At 32.6% G+C, this 16,111-nt stretch overlaps 3 protein-coding genes across 5 annotated transcripts; 2 read left to right on the forward strand and 1 right to left on the reverse strand.

Annotated features, from left to right (window-relative positions):
* Positions 1 to 945: 945 nt before the first annotated feature.
* Positions 946 to 5,397, forward strand: LOC102589081 (uncharacterized). 2 transcript variants are annotated; one of them, XM_015315170.1, is made up of 4 exons: positions 946 to 1,335; positions 3,865 to 4,078; positions 4,387 to 4,441; positions 4,572 to 4,663. In XM_015315170.1, exons 1-4 carry the CDS (start codon positions 1,096 to 1,098, stop codon positions 4,579 to 4,581), a joined length of 519 nt encoding a protein of 172 aa, XP_015170656.1. In that variant the 5' UTR covers positions 946 to 1,095; the 3' UTR covers positions 4,582 to 4,663. The 2 variants fall into 2 exon arrangements, with proteins under 2 accessions (XP_015170656.1, XP_006361204.1); XM_006361142.2 differs by having other exon boundaries at positions 947 to 1,335; positions 4,387 to 5,397.
* A 2,799-nt stretch (positions 5,398 to 8,196) lies between these two features.
* LOC102589399 (outer envelope pore protein 16, chloroplastic-like) lies at positions 8,197 to 11,221 on the forward strand. 2 transcript variants are annotated; one of them, XM_006361144.2, is made up of 6 exons: positions 8,197 to 8,372; positions 8,535 to 8,586; positions 9,601 to 9,632; positions 10,391 to 10,424; positions 10,552 to 10,619; positions 10,955 to 11,221. In XM_006361144.2, exons 1-6 carry the CDS (start codon positions 8,331 to 8,333, stop codon positions 11,093 to 11,095), a joined length of 369 nt encoding a protein of 122 aa, XP_006361206.1. In that variant the 5' UTR covers positions 8,197 to 8,330; the 3' UTR covers positions 11,096 to 11,221.
* A 2,218-nt stretch (positions 11,222 to 13,439) lies between these two features.
* On the reverse strand, positions 13,440 to 15,016 carry LOC102589950 (metallothionein-like protein type 2). The gene is made up of 3 exons (XM_006361145.2): positions 14,875 to 15,016; positions 14,605 to 14,676; positions 13,440 to 13,841 (listed from the first exon to the last, which is right to left on the reverse strand). The coding sequence occupies exons 1-3, from the start codon at positions 14,934 to 14,936 to the stop codon at positions 13,745 to 13,747; spliced, it is 231 nt and encodes a 76-aa protein (XP_006361207.1). The 5' UTR covers positions 14,937 to 15,016; the 3' UTR covers positions 13,440 to 13,744.
* Positions 15,017 to 16,111: the final 1,095 nt, after the last annotated feature.

Consider the following 16,111-nt stretch of genomic DNA (forward strand, 5'->3'; position numbering starts at 1 on the left):
AACCATATATATATATATATATATATATATATTTAATATAAAAATGACTTGCGGAAAGTATTTTGTTATTTTCATTATTTTATTATGAGACTTTCAAATAGAAATATCTTATTTCAGTATTATTATTTCATTCTCGGAGACTCTCACGGGCCATATTCTATCCCGAAATAATTTTCTAATCATTTTATATCAAATTTAATAATCAAATAAATAATAAAATAATATATAAATATTTATCTCAAAATGATCTATCATTGTCCATCATATCAAACAACCCCCAAAAGTATATCTAAAAACTTGTTAAAATAATATTATTTTAACTATTCAACTTGAGAAAAAAAAAGAAAGAGAACAATTTCAGTTTCAAATAAGAATAATAATTTTTTCAATACTAATAATTAATAATTTTAATATAATTATCTCAAAATTGATAATCAAACAAATAATAAGTTTTTACAGCAAATTTATCTATCATTATCCATCTTACCAAACAATAAAGTATATCTAAAGACTTACTAAAATAATATTTTTTGACTATTCAACATGAGAAAAAAAAAACTATTTCAATTTTCAAATAATAATAATAATAATAATAGTAACGATCTTTTCGGAAGGGGTAGAATATTTGAAACTTGTTGGTTACTCAATTGATATAGGATTATCAATATGGGACTGCATCACCTTTAATTTGAGATTTTGGGTTCAAACTTTGGAGTATAAGAAAAATTGGTTCGTGTCGGGTTCGAATTTTGATGTTCAAAAATTCTATTAGGAACATCACTTTCAAATAAGTTCTGTAAAGTACGATTTAAATTTATTTGAAACTCTAATGTATATTTTGAACTCCGAATGAAAACACAACAAAAATTGATATAGAATTAGTTGTATGTTCAACGCTTTACTATTAATATTAGCTGTACTTATTTTAATACTACGAGTATTATTTTTTGTTTCTTCTCTTTAAGAAGAATCGAGATCATAATAAAAGTGCTGAACGGACCAAAGAGAAAAAAAAGAAAGAGTCCTTCTATATTCTCGCTCGCCTTTATTGACGCCTTCCCTCTTTTTTTCGAAAAAAAATCTAATTCGCCGGAGATGAGAAATAACAAACGTCGTTCTCTGGTGGTCGTTGATGATGGCGGCGGAGGAGGAGATTGGCTGAATAGAGGCGACGGTGTCGGAAGCGGCGGCTGTTATAGTCATGAGAGCGAACCTGACTTGGCTGCTATGGTGAGTGACTTTCTGGAAAGTAGTAGCGCCGGTGCGGAGTCTAGGTATATCAGTGATAATGATCCCGGTTACTCCGATCTCGCTCTTCTTGCTGATACGATTTCGGTGAGTATTCTGTACATGTTGTGCTTATTGCCTTTTGATTTATTTATTTTTGGTGAAATTGTTGAGTTTGAACAGCACATATGAATGTTTAATCTGGAGCAATTAATGTTGTAATTGGAGTAATTCTCATTTCTGTGAAATGAATAGATATGCTTATGTTCGTTAGTCTAGGTGCATAAAGGAAGCTTGAATAGAACAGGCAACAGTTTTCTGCAGAGTAATGAAGGTTGGAAATGGAATTATCCTTGTCTCCGTGTACATAAATGTTTATCCTCATCGGATTTTAGTTTTGCAGCTTGTACAGAGGTGTTAGGGGTGAAATTTGTTCTAGTCTTTTGGTACTCTTGGTGTATATGTAGCGAGCTTGAGTAGAGTAGATACCGGTTCTATCCAGGAACAATTAAAGCATGAAATGGAGTAATCCTTGTTTATTTTTGTTCATGTTTGTGCTCATTGGATTTTTAGTTTTGTATGCCATGGAATTGTTCAAGTATTTTGTGTAGGTATATGCAAAACTAAAATGTATAATAGTGGAGGTGTACATAAGTTGGCTTAGACACTTTCGATATCAACAAATAAAGAAATAATAGTACAGCACAAATGATGGTTTCTCCAGAGGATTAAAATTTGAGATGGAATAATTAGAGTTTCTTCATCATCTGTGCGTTACACGGATCATTGTTGAATCTGTGAAACATTTTGAAATTGATATTGATGCCTTTGAAAGATAGGAAATAGGAGGTAAGTAATTTGATCGGAATTCTCAATCGATGCATAATATAAATTTTGAAAGTAACAGCTTTTCAGAGCTTGTGGTGAGTTTGTTGGAGTAGAAATAGGAGATAATGAGGAGAAGTTTAATGGATTGAGAATAAGTTTCCGTAGAGTAGAGAAAAGCCAAACAAGCTCAGGAGCTTAGTAGGTTAAAAAATTCGTACTAACTATAAGTATGTAAACAGAAAGGGTAATAATGCAGTTACACAAGAGATGTGAAAGAAAAATATTGCAATTCTGCTTCATGGCAGAGGTTAATTTTGATAATAGCGTGTTACAAAAGGGCAGTCAATGTAGAAGCATGATCGCAATGTTCTTGCTCAATTTACCTGCATTAACTTCAACTCAGTTTTGGTGATTGTTCTAATTAGACAATGTTTTTCGTTTGAAATTGCACTCTGTAGGTAGATACACAATTTAATTTATTCTATGTTAGTACAAGCTTCTGGAAATGCAAAAATGGGCAACCCACTGCCATAAGCAAACTTACTATCCTGCACCAAATGCAGGGGTGAGCAATAATACTCCCCTTTCTTTTGGACACTTGAACTGACCCTGCTGACACCTTTCTGGGTATACAAGGCATGACTGTCAGTAGCAAGTTCCAGGGAGATTGTTTTCCTTTTCCAGTAACTGGGGGATCACAATGACTTGGAATGAACAATTTTAACTGTTGGTATAGATATCTAAAGTAACTGATTGATGCATTAGGACCTGGAGGCTGGAGCTATCTTTTCCCTCCTCTCTGCTTACCAGTGAAACAGACTTATTTCTTTTATTACCATGTGACGTGTTTTAAATAACTTCCTCAATGATCTAACCTGTCTAGATACACACTAAGCTTGAGCAGCACAGATAGAGATTTAATCTGGAGCAATCCTCATTTCAGTGAATGGACATGTTTATGCTCGTAGGTCTAGGTGCATCTGAACAAGTTTGAATAGAACAGATAGTAATTTTCTGCAGAGTGATTAACGTTTGAAAAGGAGTTATCCTTGTCTCTATGTATACACATGTATATCCTCATCAGATTTTAGTTTCGCATGTGGTATAGATGTGTTAGGTGTGAAACATATTCTAGTGTTTCAGTGTAGGTGTATATGTAGCAAGCTTGAATAGCACTGATAAGGATTTCATCCAGGAACAATATAAGTTTGAACTGGAGTAATCCTTGTTTTTACATATGCATGTCTATGGTCATTGAATTTTTGTTTTGCATGAGGTTAGCAATGAAGTTGTTCAAGTATTTCTGTTTAAGTGAACAAAGTGAGCTCATGTAATAGTGAAGGCGTATATAGACTAGCCTGGACAATACTCATATCAACAAATTGAAAAAACGATAGTATATGTTTCTTTGAGGATTAAAATTTGAAATGTGGAATAACTAGAGTATTTTCAATTACCTGTGCATAGTTCATGTCAGTCTGATGTATCAATGGAAGTTGTCTGAAGATGAGAACAATGTCTTTGATAAATAGAGAACAGGAGTCAGAAGTGCTTTGAGCCTTTACAGGCTTGGAAAAAATGATTTGTATTATCATCTTTGAATGACTGTTCCTCCTCGTGAAATATATATTAGTCAATGAAACGACTTTCTAAATGACTGAGAGTTCTGAGCATAAGACAACTGAAATTCTAGCTTTCACATGCTGGCCTGTTTTTCCTGGCTAAATTTTAAATAGTGTATCTTCATTTGTCAACAAGTGGAAAAAATCTTAATAATGGAACTTCATGGTAAATTGTATCATTTTGCAGCTGTACAAGAATTCAGTGGATCGGTATGAAAGTGATCTAACAATGGTGGTTCATTCCCTTATTCTTTCAATGACCGAATCTTTTCATATTGGCAAGCCCGAAACATGCAATGCAAGCTGCATCAGATCTTATCTAGTGAAGCTCCTCCAGTCTTGTGGTTTTAATGCAGATATGTGTGCAACCAAGTGGCAGGGTTGTGGAAAAATTCCTGGAGGTATGTTTTTTTCTAAATTCAATTCTTGCCTGTGTACTATATTAAGAGGTCTAACTATGAACATTATTTAGCTCAAGTATGAAAGCCTTTGACTGTACAAATGTTACAGTCTGAACCACTGAGAATGTATCCGTAGCCTCTGAATGGTGTGGTGGCATTGTGCGCCATATGTGTTACTAGTAGTTTCAACTAGATAACGTGTTCATGTCGCTGTGTCTTGTGATTAAAATATTTAAATTTGCACTGTCAAACATCCTTGTGAGCTAGATTTCTGGTTGACATTGTGCTACATTTCCTCTGTTATGTAGGTGAACACGAGTACATTGAGGTGATCTCCCATGGAAATGATGGATGCTCCGAAAGGTATATCATTGATCTTGACTTTCGGAGCCACTTTGAAATTGCAAGAGCTGTCAAATCCTACAATGTGGTCTTGAGTTGTCTTCCACCAGTTTATGTTGGCACAGTAACAAAACTTAAGCTGTATCTTCAGGCTATGGTAGAAGCAGCTAAATGTTCACTCAAACAGAATTCAATGCCTCTTCCTCCATGGCGATCCCTTGCCTATCTAGAAGCCAAGTGGGAGTCCAGTCACAGAGTAGCCAATGTTCAGGTTCAGAGTAGCGTCAGCTCCTCTAATTCCTCTCATCGGCATTGTACTGAGCTGTTGTGGAGGATAAAATCCTGTATTGGATCTGAAATCAAAGCTAAAGGATTCTTGGTACTTAAGACCTGTAGAAAGAGGCAGGGGCTAAAGATCGAATCGAGTCATTCTTCCCCAGTGACTCCATGATCTTGCATTGAAAAAACACAATTTTGTTCGACATCAACTTTTTGAAGGTTTTTGTTCCTCTCTTCATTTCTACTTCCATTTTCGACATTCAACAAATTACAGAAAGCTTCAACATGAGGTAAAATTACTGCGGATTTAGTTTGTTCTTTTTGTATCATAATAACACTGACTCGGGAGGATCTTATTCATGTGCTACCGCGATCAAGGTTTTGCAGAGTACAATTAGAGTTGCATCTGGTTTTTGTTTTAGCAACTTGCTAGTTGCTACCATAATACAGAATATATCAAATTTTGACTGGGTTTCCCAATTTTGTACCTTCTTGGTCTAAAGATCAGATTCTATTCGATTTATATTTTATTTTTTTGATTCAATTTTGACATACGGATAATTGAATATTTCACGGGATTTGTGGAAAAAGAAGAAGATTTTTAGTAGGTACTCAGATGTGTAAGTGATGTATTTTTTATATTTTGGTATGTTTATTAGTCTTGTGCAACCTTTCGATGTGTTACTTCTTGCTATTCATTATTTATGTTTGGTATTTAGTGTAGCTTAATGTATTGTGATTTCTGGAATTTGATTAGACCTTTAGCGTTTCTTATTAAAAATTTTTTTTCATAATGCCTCTCAAATCTAACCGACAGAGTTTGTTGGAACAAAAAAGGATTAAAACTGCATAGTTTAGTTTAGGCATAATACATAAAGAGGACCTTTAACTTGGCATCAATTCACAACTATTACCCTAAACTTTGCCAGTGCACAAGTAGGCACTTTAACCATCACAAATTTAAACAATTAAACACTCGTATATCCCAGGTAAAGTGCGTGCTATACAAATGCTTCTACGTGGCTGCCAACTAATTAAAATAAATACACGTGGATTTTTCAATTAAAAAACTGAAAATAAAAACAAAATAAATATCAATTAACAACTCTGACCCTATGCTTATAACGGAGAACAACGTTTTCCTCTTTCTTCTCTACAAAATCCTAACCTAATTCTCTACAAAATCCTAACCCTAAGTTCCTACATTTCATCCTTCGAATCAAAGGTAAAATTGTTCAAGAAATTGTGAAGAAAGAGAGGAAAATGGCAAAAAGTTGTTGAAGAAATTAGAAAGAAGAGAGTAAAGTGAGATTTTATATATATGAAAGAGATTCATTAAGGGTAGAAGTGTCATTTAAGTCGTTTTTTTTACTGTTGGGGACCTTTATTTTTACCACTGACGCGCCTAATTGAAGTGTGTTTCACGCACTTTGCCATGTAGGATTAGAGTGTTTAATTGTTAAATTTTTGGATAGTTGAAGTGCCTACTTGTGCAATAGCAAAGTTTAAGGTCATAGTTATGAATTAATGTCAAGTTAAAGGTCCTCTTTATGTATTATGCCTTTAGTTTATTAAAAGTTATAGAAATATATCTCAATTATAGTACCAAGTTTACTTGTTATGCACCGTTAGTGTCAATTGTCAACTATTACGATAGTAACATGTGCCCCTTGTCATTGCTTGATGATGATTGATGGATATATTTACGATATTTATTGGTATGCTACATTATTGAAAGGTGCCTTATTGAAATGCATTTCCTCCGTTAAAATTTGAGGATATTTAATGGAAATATAAACTATTTGGTGATGTGTCCCAATTAGGATGGAGTTTAGTGGTTTGAAGTCCATGTGAGACAAAATTCAATATTTATAAGTTTAAATAATTGTATAATTTTATATAATAATGGTATATATATATATACCCATAATCTAACAAATAAGGGATATTTATCCTTTTCATTAACAAATATATATTTACTAAATCAAAAAATCAATTCTTAAATTCATTTCTTAATTTAAAAAATATCATGTAACTTAAAAAATAAACTCATCTATTCTTTTACATATCAGAGTTCATACCCAATGTAAAATATCAAATCCTATCCCAATGGTAATAGCTAATTACATCTTATTTCTATTTTTTTTTAAATTATAAAAATCTCTTAAATTTGATGGAATCTGGATACATCCCAAAATGTCTCTGTACATCGAGTTTTGATTTCAAATACATCTCTTAACTTTTCGATACATCGTGTCTCGATTTTGAATATATCACTCATTATCTTGATACACGTACGTCCCGATACATAGTGTAAAGTGATGTATCCAAGAATAGAAGAGAGCATAGATTTTTATAATTTTACAAATGATAGAAAATTTTAAAGAATATGATAAATAAATTATATGTTTAAGTAATTTTTCCTTCTTTTGCTCAGTCATAAAATAGGTTAATATAACATCTAGAGCCGTCAAAACGGGCTTAGTCCATGGGGCCGATCCAATCCAATCCGTTATTGGGGTAGGGTTGAGAAAAGATTTTTCAAGCCCATTTGAAACTAGGGCTTGATCGGGGCCGAGCCAAGGTCGGCCCATGGGCCAAATTTTTTTATTTAAGAGTAACTTACGATAATCTCACTAGTATATAATCTAATTACTTAAATACACACTATGTTGTAATATTATGAATCTTACCAGATTTTGGTATGTCCAGATATGTATATCTCGGAATATATGGACTCAAAATCAATTTGTTCTAGATACACTCTATCCAAGTAAATTCGCATTCATCTAGGATACATAGACAAATCTCGTGCCCTCGCCTCCATCCCATCTTGATGTTCACTCTTTTATCTCCCTCGCGTATCTGGTATGCGAGATACATGCTAATTACACTAGATTTTTTGCTAGTTTTATTGAAACAAACCATTGTTTGTCATATTTGATTTGAAAATTTCCTCATTTTCTTGATGTTACAGAACTATAAGTTTGAAAAGAAAAAAAAAAGTAAAAAAAAAGTAGGGCTAGCCCGCCCCAACCCTCGACCCTTCTAAGGTTGGGTTGGGTTGAACATTTTCAGGCCCTTCCAAATGAAGGGTCGCCCGCCCTAGCCCTTCAAATTCCTTGGCCCATGAGGTTTGGACCGGGTGGGGCTAGGCCGACCCTTTTTTTGACAGCTTTAAATTAACATCTAAATAAAAGAGAGATAATTTTTTAAAAAAAATTTAATTAAATTTATTAATAAAAATCATTATAAATATACATTACTCCCTCCATCCCATTTGATGTGTCACTTTTCAGATTTTGAGATTCAAACAAATCTAACTTTGATCATAAATTTTTCATAGTTCTTTTAAACATTTAGAATTATCAATTATTGCGACTTATAGTACTTTTTATGTAGTTTACAAATATATAAATTTCATTTCAAAAAAATTAAAAATTTCATGTGCAAATTTCCAATTAAATTTAAACTGTTTGATTTCGAAAAAGGAAAAGTGTCGTGACAGAGGCAGCATTTATTAGACACAAACATTGATATTTGCATGCATCGAAAAAGGCGAAACAAACAAAAACTGATAAAAAAAAAGAAAAGGAAAATCGGAGTGTGTAGAAGATAACAAGAAGAAAAGATGCCTCGGAGTCGATTTGCAGGATCATTGATTTCTCCAAAGGTGGATGTTTACATTGATATGGGAAACCCTTTTCTAAATCACACTGTTGATGCTTTCTTGAAGATCGGCACTGTAAATTTTCTCTAAATTCATTTTCATTTCTTCCAAAAAAAAATTCGATCTTGTGAAAATGGGTTTGCTTAATTTTTATCCTAATTTTAGGTTGCTGCCACCAAAACTGTTGCTGAAGAAACTTACGGAATAGTCACTAGAGGTTTGATTTTTAGTGCTCTCATTCCATTTCTTGAATACCCAATTTCAAATTAATCATTCATCTTTAATTATTACTCTCCCTGTCCCTAATTACTTGTTCACTTTTGAATTGATTAAGAAATCAATAATTAACATAGTGAGTTAAACATTTTAGCCTATTAATTATGAAGTGGATGAATTAAAAGCTCTAAAGATTTTCAAAAAGTTTCACCTTTTTCAAAATAATTAATTGATGGTATAATATATAAAAAAATTGTCCTTTGTTGATTTGTTGAAATGGACAAATAATTATGAACAACTAAGAAAAGCAAAGTGAACAAGTAATTAGGGATAAACGAAAGTGGACAAATTAGGGAGAAGGAGTATTGATTATGTGTTGGGAGTGACTAGAATATGACCTATGTTACATTACATGGACTTGTATAGACAGCTATAATTACCCTATACTGTTTTTCTGGTTTTTTTTTTTTTTTTTTTTTTTTTTTTTTTTTAACGGTGGTGATTGGACCAGCTTTTGATAACCTCCGTTAATTCCATGTGTCCACCTCCCACCAACAAAAATGATAACGGTGGTGATTGGACCAGCTTTTGATAACCTCCGTTAATTCCATGTGTCCACCTCCCACCAACAAAAGGTTGGAGGAAATTCCGTCACCAAGACTAATACATATGAGAAAAGTTCACCTAGTGTTTTTTTTGCCTTTGTTGAGATTTGAACCTCAAACTCTATGGTTCTCAACCTACTTTATTGATACTAGGCCACATCCTTAAATGTCATAGTTATTAATTTTTTGGGTAACGGTTAATGCTTTTACTGTTTAGTCCAATGACTACACTAAGCATCATCACTATTAATAGTTGAGGTAAAAATCCAATATTCTATTTTTGTTCTTTTGATCTTTTTCTCGTGTTATGGTAAAGTGTTAGTTCCTAAGTTTTTAAGTTACAAGCTTTTATATATAGAAATAGCCAGACTATTCAGCTCACTATTTTGCAATCAACATGGTCTTTGCAGGCAGTGTTTCGAGTCACAACTTTGAGAAATCGGTAAGCATGCCTTAATTAGTGTTACATCATTTACTATATTTGTGCAAAATTCTAGTTGATTGTTTTAGAGGTGTTGTCTATTCAGTTCTATATAAGGGAGATGTTTTCTAATAATTTGGAAAATGAAGTCTCAAATTTCTATCATTCTTTCCGTCCTAGGGATAACATTTCTCTACCGTGTTTATCCTATGCATCTCTCTCAAGTAGTGTTGTCTTCTTTACCTTACAATGTGTCTGCTGATAAGTTCAGTCCTGGTGAGGGAGGTGAACAATATATTTTAGCCACACAAATCATACCGTTATTCCTGTTGATTATCGTACCAATTACAGGCTCCTACGTACGTCCTCTCTCCGTATCCAACTGTATCTCAGCTAGTTTTCCTCTACCTGGGACTAAATAGTTTAATCCGTTCTATGTGATGCCCCTGAAATGTTGCTTTTTTGGCTTATCACTCAAAGATCAATTTATGCATAGTAAGCAAAAGTTGTAGCCAAATTTTTTACCATCTACAATGTAGCTAACTGCAGGCCTAACTTGGTAATGTTTATCTTAAAGACAGCTTATCCGGACCTGAAATTGTTTTTTAGTAAAGTTTTGGGGTAAGAGCAGCATTTCTCTTATACTCTGCTCCAACAATGTTTCAATTATTCACCACAGAACATAAGTGGCTATTGGGGAGGATTTAATAATGTTGACTGAAAAAACGGATCAACCAACATGGTTGTTGCATTCTAACTGAATTTACCTCTGATTGCAGTTGAAGAAAATGTGTAAAGAAGGTGCTTATTGGGGTGAGTAATCTGCACAAGATCCACCCGTATATAAATTTTAAAATGGGTTGTTAGAAAGAAGTTCTTAGTTTCCCAATTTGTTGAAATTTCAAGTGGATTATGTAACAAATGTTGTCTCTTTAATCAGGGACTGTTGCTGGGGTATATGCTGGAATGGAGTATGGAGCGGAGAGAATTCGTGGAACCAATGATTGGGTAATTTGTACTGCATTTTTATATTAATTTGCTCAACGGATGGAAATTGATTGCCTCTACTTATATATGCGAAGTATAAGTTTACATAGTCAATTTTGTAACGAGGTGTAATTTTCACTAGTACTGACCATCGTACATTCTATGTATCTGACTAATTAATTTGCTCTTTTCTTTTACTGAAAATGATGGTTTTTGGTACGTGGTACGTAATTTAATTTGGACGAGTGTTAATATTCACCGGTCCTACTGAAAGAAGGTTGAGATTTTGAAGTTTCTTTTCTGAAAAACAAGTCAATATCTTTTTTTCGATTCATTTTGGTTTACTGTGTTTGCAGAAGAATGCTATGATTGGGGGTGCGTTGACAGGAGCTCTCATATCTGCTGCAAGCAACAACAACAGAGACAAGATTGTAATGGATGCCATTACAGGAGGTGCTGTTGCTACTGCTTCAGAGTTCCTTAATTATCTCACATGAATTTACTTACCAAACTGCTAAAAACATTGCTTTTAGTATTTGCTCTATTTCTCTCTAATTGACTACGTTTAACTCGATCTACAATTTAGCTTATCTTTCCCAATAATTGTCATGCCTTGTTTAGTATTTTGCGGTGGTTACTCTTTTTTATTTTCTTGAGCTGAGGGTCTATCGGGAACAACCTCTCTACCTACCAAGGTAGGGGTAAAGTTTGCGTACACATTACCCTCCTTAGACTCCACTTGAAGAATTACACTGGATATGGTATTGTGATATTGGATTTTGAGATGCGTTTAAATGGAGCGACATTAATACTGAGGATTCATTTGATGTATAGTTGATCCTAACTTGCTCGGCATTGAGGAGAGTAATTGTTCTCAATCATTTGCTTCAGATTTCAAGTTATCTGGGATGGACAAAGGTGAATCCTAAAATACTACGTCCAATGGCCCTTGAGCCCTAAAGTACCATGTCCAATGGCCCTTGAGCCCTAAAATACTACGTCCATATAGAGTTCCACTTGAGCCCTAAATTACTAGGTCCAATAGCCACATTCCACGTGGAAATAGTATTAGTTGTGCCAGCTAATATTCCTCTATCGTGTGTACGATAATGTATGAACATATCTGTCCTTTTGCCACCCCTTTGAGTAATGAGTCCTTCCCTGTCGTCGGGCCATGAGTTCCTATTTCTTTTTAAGAGAGAAGTGGTTTTTTACTAAACACTATATCATTTTTGAAGCTCGAACACAAAATTTCATTTTAAAATTTATAGAGGAATTTTGTCCATCTCATCATTCTTTGGTAACGCACAAGAACCTTAATTTCATGAAAAATAACCCAAAATATGATTATATGAGATCCCAATATGATTGTCAACGCTTGGAATTCTTTTTGATAGAGAATGTTTCTCTCCCAACGGGGGCCTTATGCGGTGATATGAGGTCAAAATACGTATATTAATTATTATTTGTCTCATATTTAATCTTTTTCTTTATTGTTTTAAGTATGAAATTTATGTATTATTCTTATATTGAGTATTTTATTGAGAAAAGACATAAAAAAAAACTTGTATGCATAACTTAGTTTAGCAATATAACTTTACTGGCGTTGCTTTACCCCGTAATGTAGTTTGAGTTGGATTTAATATCCCCTTAAAAACAAAGAACCAATCTTGCTATTGTAGTTGTTGTTCACGCTTTGCCACGTCAGAATTATAATAATTTTAATTTTCTCTTGTTTTTTCCTTCTTAATTATTCAAAGTTTTTTTTTTTTATTAATTATCTCATGTCTATCGAATATGGCTGTCATTCAGCCTTTTATATTAAAAAACTTGTAATGTAAGTTTATAATAAAAATTAATGGTCAATTATCACAAGGAAACTAGTAAGATTGTTGTGTCATTTCGTGCAGAACATGTATTTGAAAATTGAAAATAAAAAATCAACCCTTAGATATTGTTTTTTACTTTTTAATATTAAAAAAAAAGATATCTTCAAAACATAATAGTTTGCCGCTCTTTAATTGATTTAAGTAAATTTCTTTACGCTATTTGTATATAATTAACCTCTTTTGTAATATATATGCCAACGGAAATGGCTGGTTTCAATTTACTAAAGCCTTAAATAACATTAAGAAATTAAATATCCCTTTAATATAAGTGGGTTATTTTCGAAACTAAATATAATATAAAAAAAATTAGCCACTAGACTGCAAAATGTTGTAGCTTCTATCAACTGAGTTAAGTTTAGGACACTCCATATTACTTAAATAATTAAAAGATATATACATATAATAAATCAAACTCATCATACAAAATTATTTACTCTAGATTTTGAATCCATCAACACTAAAAGGAACAAATCACAAATTATGTAAAAAGTAATAACAAGAAATTTAAGATAAATCGAGTTCTCCGAATTATATATATTTTAAAAACAATAAGTATATAGACACAGAGGGGGACCCACCTTGATTAGTGATGGTGTACGTGCACACGTTAATTTTAAAAAAAAACCATGTGTATATATGTATATCTATCTTAAGAAACTGGCAGAAACTAATATATAATTAATTATGCATGCATGACCGTAGGAGTGTTCTTGTACCTGTTGGTACAAGGTAGATGAGCCACTTGCGAGACCAAGGTTCAAATCCAGCTATTTCATTATTTTTATTTTAAATTTAGCTTAGAGATCATATATGTGGCACCGGAAGTCTTTAAATTCTTAGTAGACATACATACCTTACGCTTATTCTAAACATACCAGTTCTAAATACTGAATTCGTCAACATCAAAATACATTAATACTTTCAAAAAGGTACAAATGACAAATTATATATGTTAAAATGAAGGAGATAACTTATATATATATTGCACATATCAATAAGGTTTGTGTTACAATTCAGATAATAAGCCACCTTCAAACAAACATCAAATTAAACAACCAAAACACAAAAGCCATGAGAGTATAGTATAGTGGCATCCCACACTATTAATTACATGGCTATAGTCTTATTCAAATTATTATACAAAGCTTTTACAACACAATGTTACATAACACACTTAATAATAAATACATAAAAACACAATTTTTTTTTTCATGTCCATATAGTTGAAGCACTGTATATATAGACTATAGTAGAACTTCAACAGTTGCAAGGGTCACAGTTGCAGCTTGATCCACACTTGCACCCATTTCCTCCTTCTGTTGCTTTCTCAATTGATCCTTCAACCATTCCCTTGCTGCAACATTAATCATACAAAATAAATTAACTTGTGATATTTTGCCATTTTTACCAACTTCCCCATTTAAATTATTATATTGTAATACCTTGAGTTTAAATTCTATGCACCGATGATGTAAAAGTTGAGTTACAAAAGTTAAGATACTACACATTACTCTCGAGAAAAGTGAGATTTGTAATCTTGAAAGTAAGACAGAGATTACCTGCTATGATAGGTGTATATAAAAATGGATTTTTAGGTAATTGATCAACCCTAAAAGATATATAGCTCATTAGGAGGCTATTGTTCAAGACCATATAAGTAGAGTAGCCCTTATTAGTCCACTGGTGTGAACTCAATACCCCACATTTAAGACTGGACATCTGGAGTGTGGATGATATAAAGATTGTAATGAAATAATAAATTGAATAAAACCATATAAAAAAGATATGAATCTTGGGCCTAACTAACTGATCAACCACAGAAAAGTTAACTCAGGAAGGGTGAATTTTCTCCCGGACCATATATAAGGAGATCATCAAGTAACCCTTAAGGCCTTAACCTACCGATGTGAGGCTCAACTAAGGTAAAAGGGACATGATAGTGAAGAATAATTCTTTCAAATTCGATTGATATATTTTTTTAAATTTATTTTAATTCGATTGATATTACTTGAACTCAATTACTTTATTATAATTTATAAGTCATCTAATCATGTTGATATATTTTAGACCATAAATACATAAAACTAAAACTCACAACAAAATAAAGTATTAGTTACTTGTTCATAGGTGCAACTCCTTCGATGATGGTAAAGGTAGTGGACTTCTCCAAATCAGGGTACATGCTGCACCTGCAACAAATTGAGATACTATAACTATCGCAACTCATATTTATTATTCTCGAATTGAACTATATATATGTAATTTGTTATATATATATGTTGAAATTGAAAAGAGAATATTTGAAACTGAAGTTAAAAAAAAGTAATAAGAGTTCAGGACATTTGTAAAAAAAAAAAAAGTGATTCTTAGAAGCTCAATTGATTTACCCTCCACCGTTACCGCAACTGCAGCTAGAACCGCAACCACAGCTAGAACCACAACCAGACATTATAATTTTTGAATTTGAAAGACTTAATAATAATGAGAGTATTTCAGAAAATTAATCAAGCAAGTAATTGATGTTTTGGTGAAATTAACAAGAAAGTTTGGTTTTTATAGAAGGGAAGAAGGAATTGGTCATTGTATACTTGACACGTGGACCAATAGTATGGTTAGTGAATAACGTCTTGCAAATGTATAAAAAAATTGAGATAAGAAGGCATTATACTTGCTTCTATAAAGATTGACTAAGCATATTATATTTTACATAATAGAATAATATATGTCAAATTTCCATAGCTAATCCGTCCCTAAATAACTCCTAAATGATTGAGTTTTCTTATAATTTGTCGCTTATATGTAGCTAAGTAGAATTAGTGTGAAATTTTTATTGTTTGCTACAAAATTTCGTTCGTCGTAAATTCCTACTGATATATAATTGAATTCAAAGTTTAGATTTTAAATTAAGAATATTTAAAAAAGAAAAAAAAGCACATTAATACTAAGAAACAAATAGCTTAACGAATATAAATTCTTGCAATTTAAAAAGTCTTATTAGTAGTAAAATAATATCAAAACATTTTGAGATGTCCCAAAGTTAAAAGAAAATGTCAAATGAATTTTGAAAAAGAGTGACATTAATCTATTAATAAAAGTAATGTGACGTTCAAGATGAAGACAATCAATCCTGTAATGATCCGCTGCGGTTTTTATGGGCAGACCAATGGTAAAATAATCGGGTCAGATTTTTTTTTTGGGGTAGAGACTTAAAATTCTAGGCTAGGCTAGATCAGTCTCAGATGGAATCTGAGTAAGGTGAAGTCTAGAGCAATGCAGGAATATTGGATTGGGTGGTGTATCTAAGCTTGAATCGTATTTCCTAATAGCTAAGACACTGGAGTCTATAGAGCCTTCTGGAATAAAATTGGGGTGAGTATGACTCTCGCACTACTAAAAAACTGCTAAAAAATGACGAAAGTAAAAGCGACGGATGGCGTTGCTCCAAAAAGCGATGGAATTAGCCACACTGTCCGTCGCTTTTTAATTAAAATATTTTTTTAATTTTTTTTTTAAAAGCGACGGACGGCATCGCTTAGTCCGTCGCTTTTTTTCACGGATTTTTGCGCCATATATATATATATATATATATATAATGAATAATTAATTATTTTATATAGATAGCGA

The sequence above is a fragment of the Solanum tuberosum genome, unplaced genomic scaffold (genome assembly GCF_000226075.1).
Source record: "Solanum tuberosum cultivar DM 1-3 516 R44 unplaced genomic scaffold, SolTub_3.0 scf00337, whole genome shotgun sequence".
In the NCBI taxonomy this organism is placed as follows: domain Eukaryota; kingdom Viridiplantae; phylum Streptophyta; class Magnoliopsida; order Solanales; family Solanaceae; genus Solanum; species Solanum tuberosum.

Excerpts from the sequence above, each read along its gene's own strand:
- LOC102589081 (XM_006361142.2), top strand. The coding sequence starts at position 1,096 with ATGAGAAATAACAAACGTCGTTCTCTGGTGGTCGTTGATGATGGCGGC. Across the intron at positions 1,336-3,864 it reads TTCTTGCTGATACGATTTCG|CTGTACAAGAATTCAGTGGA; the intron begins GTGAGTATTCTG and ends ATCATTTTGCAG. Across the intron at positions 4,079-4,386 it reads TTGTGGAAAAATTCCTGGAG|GTGAACACGAGTACATTGAG; the intron begins GTATGTTTTTTT and ends TCTGTTATGTAG.
- LOC102589399 (XM_006361144.2), top strand. The coding sequence starts at position 8,331 with ATGCCTCGGAGTCGATTTGCAGGATCATTGATTTCTCCAAAG. Across the intron at positions 8,587-9,600 it reads TTACGGAATAGTCACTAGAG|GCAGTGTTTCGAGTCACAAC; the intron begins GTTTGATTTTTA and ends TGGTCTTTGCAG. Across the intron at positions 10,620-10,954 it reads TTCGTGGAACCAATGATTGG|AAGAATGCTATGATTGGGGG; the intron begins GTAATTTGTACT and ends CTGTGTTTGCAG.
- LOC102589950 (XM_006361145.2), bottom strand. The coding sequence starts at position 14,936 with ATGTCTGGTTGTGGTTCTAGCTGTGGTTGCGGTTCTAGCTGCAGTTGC. Across the intron at positions 14,677-14,874 it reads AGTTGCGGTAACGGTGGAGG|GTGCAGCATGTACCCTGATT; the intron begins GTAAATCAATTG and ends AATTTGTTGCAG. Across the intron at positions 13,842-14,604 it reads GGAGTTGCACCTATGAACAA|CAAGGGAATGGTTGAAGGAT; the intron begins GTAACTAATACT and ends TTAATGTTGCAG.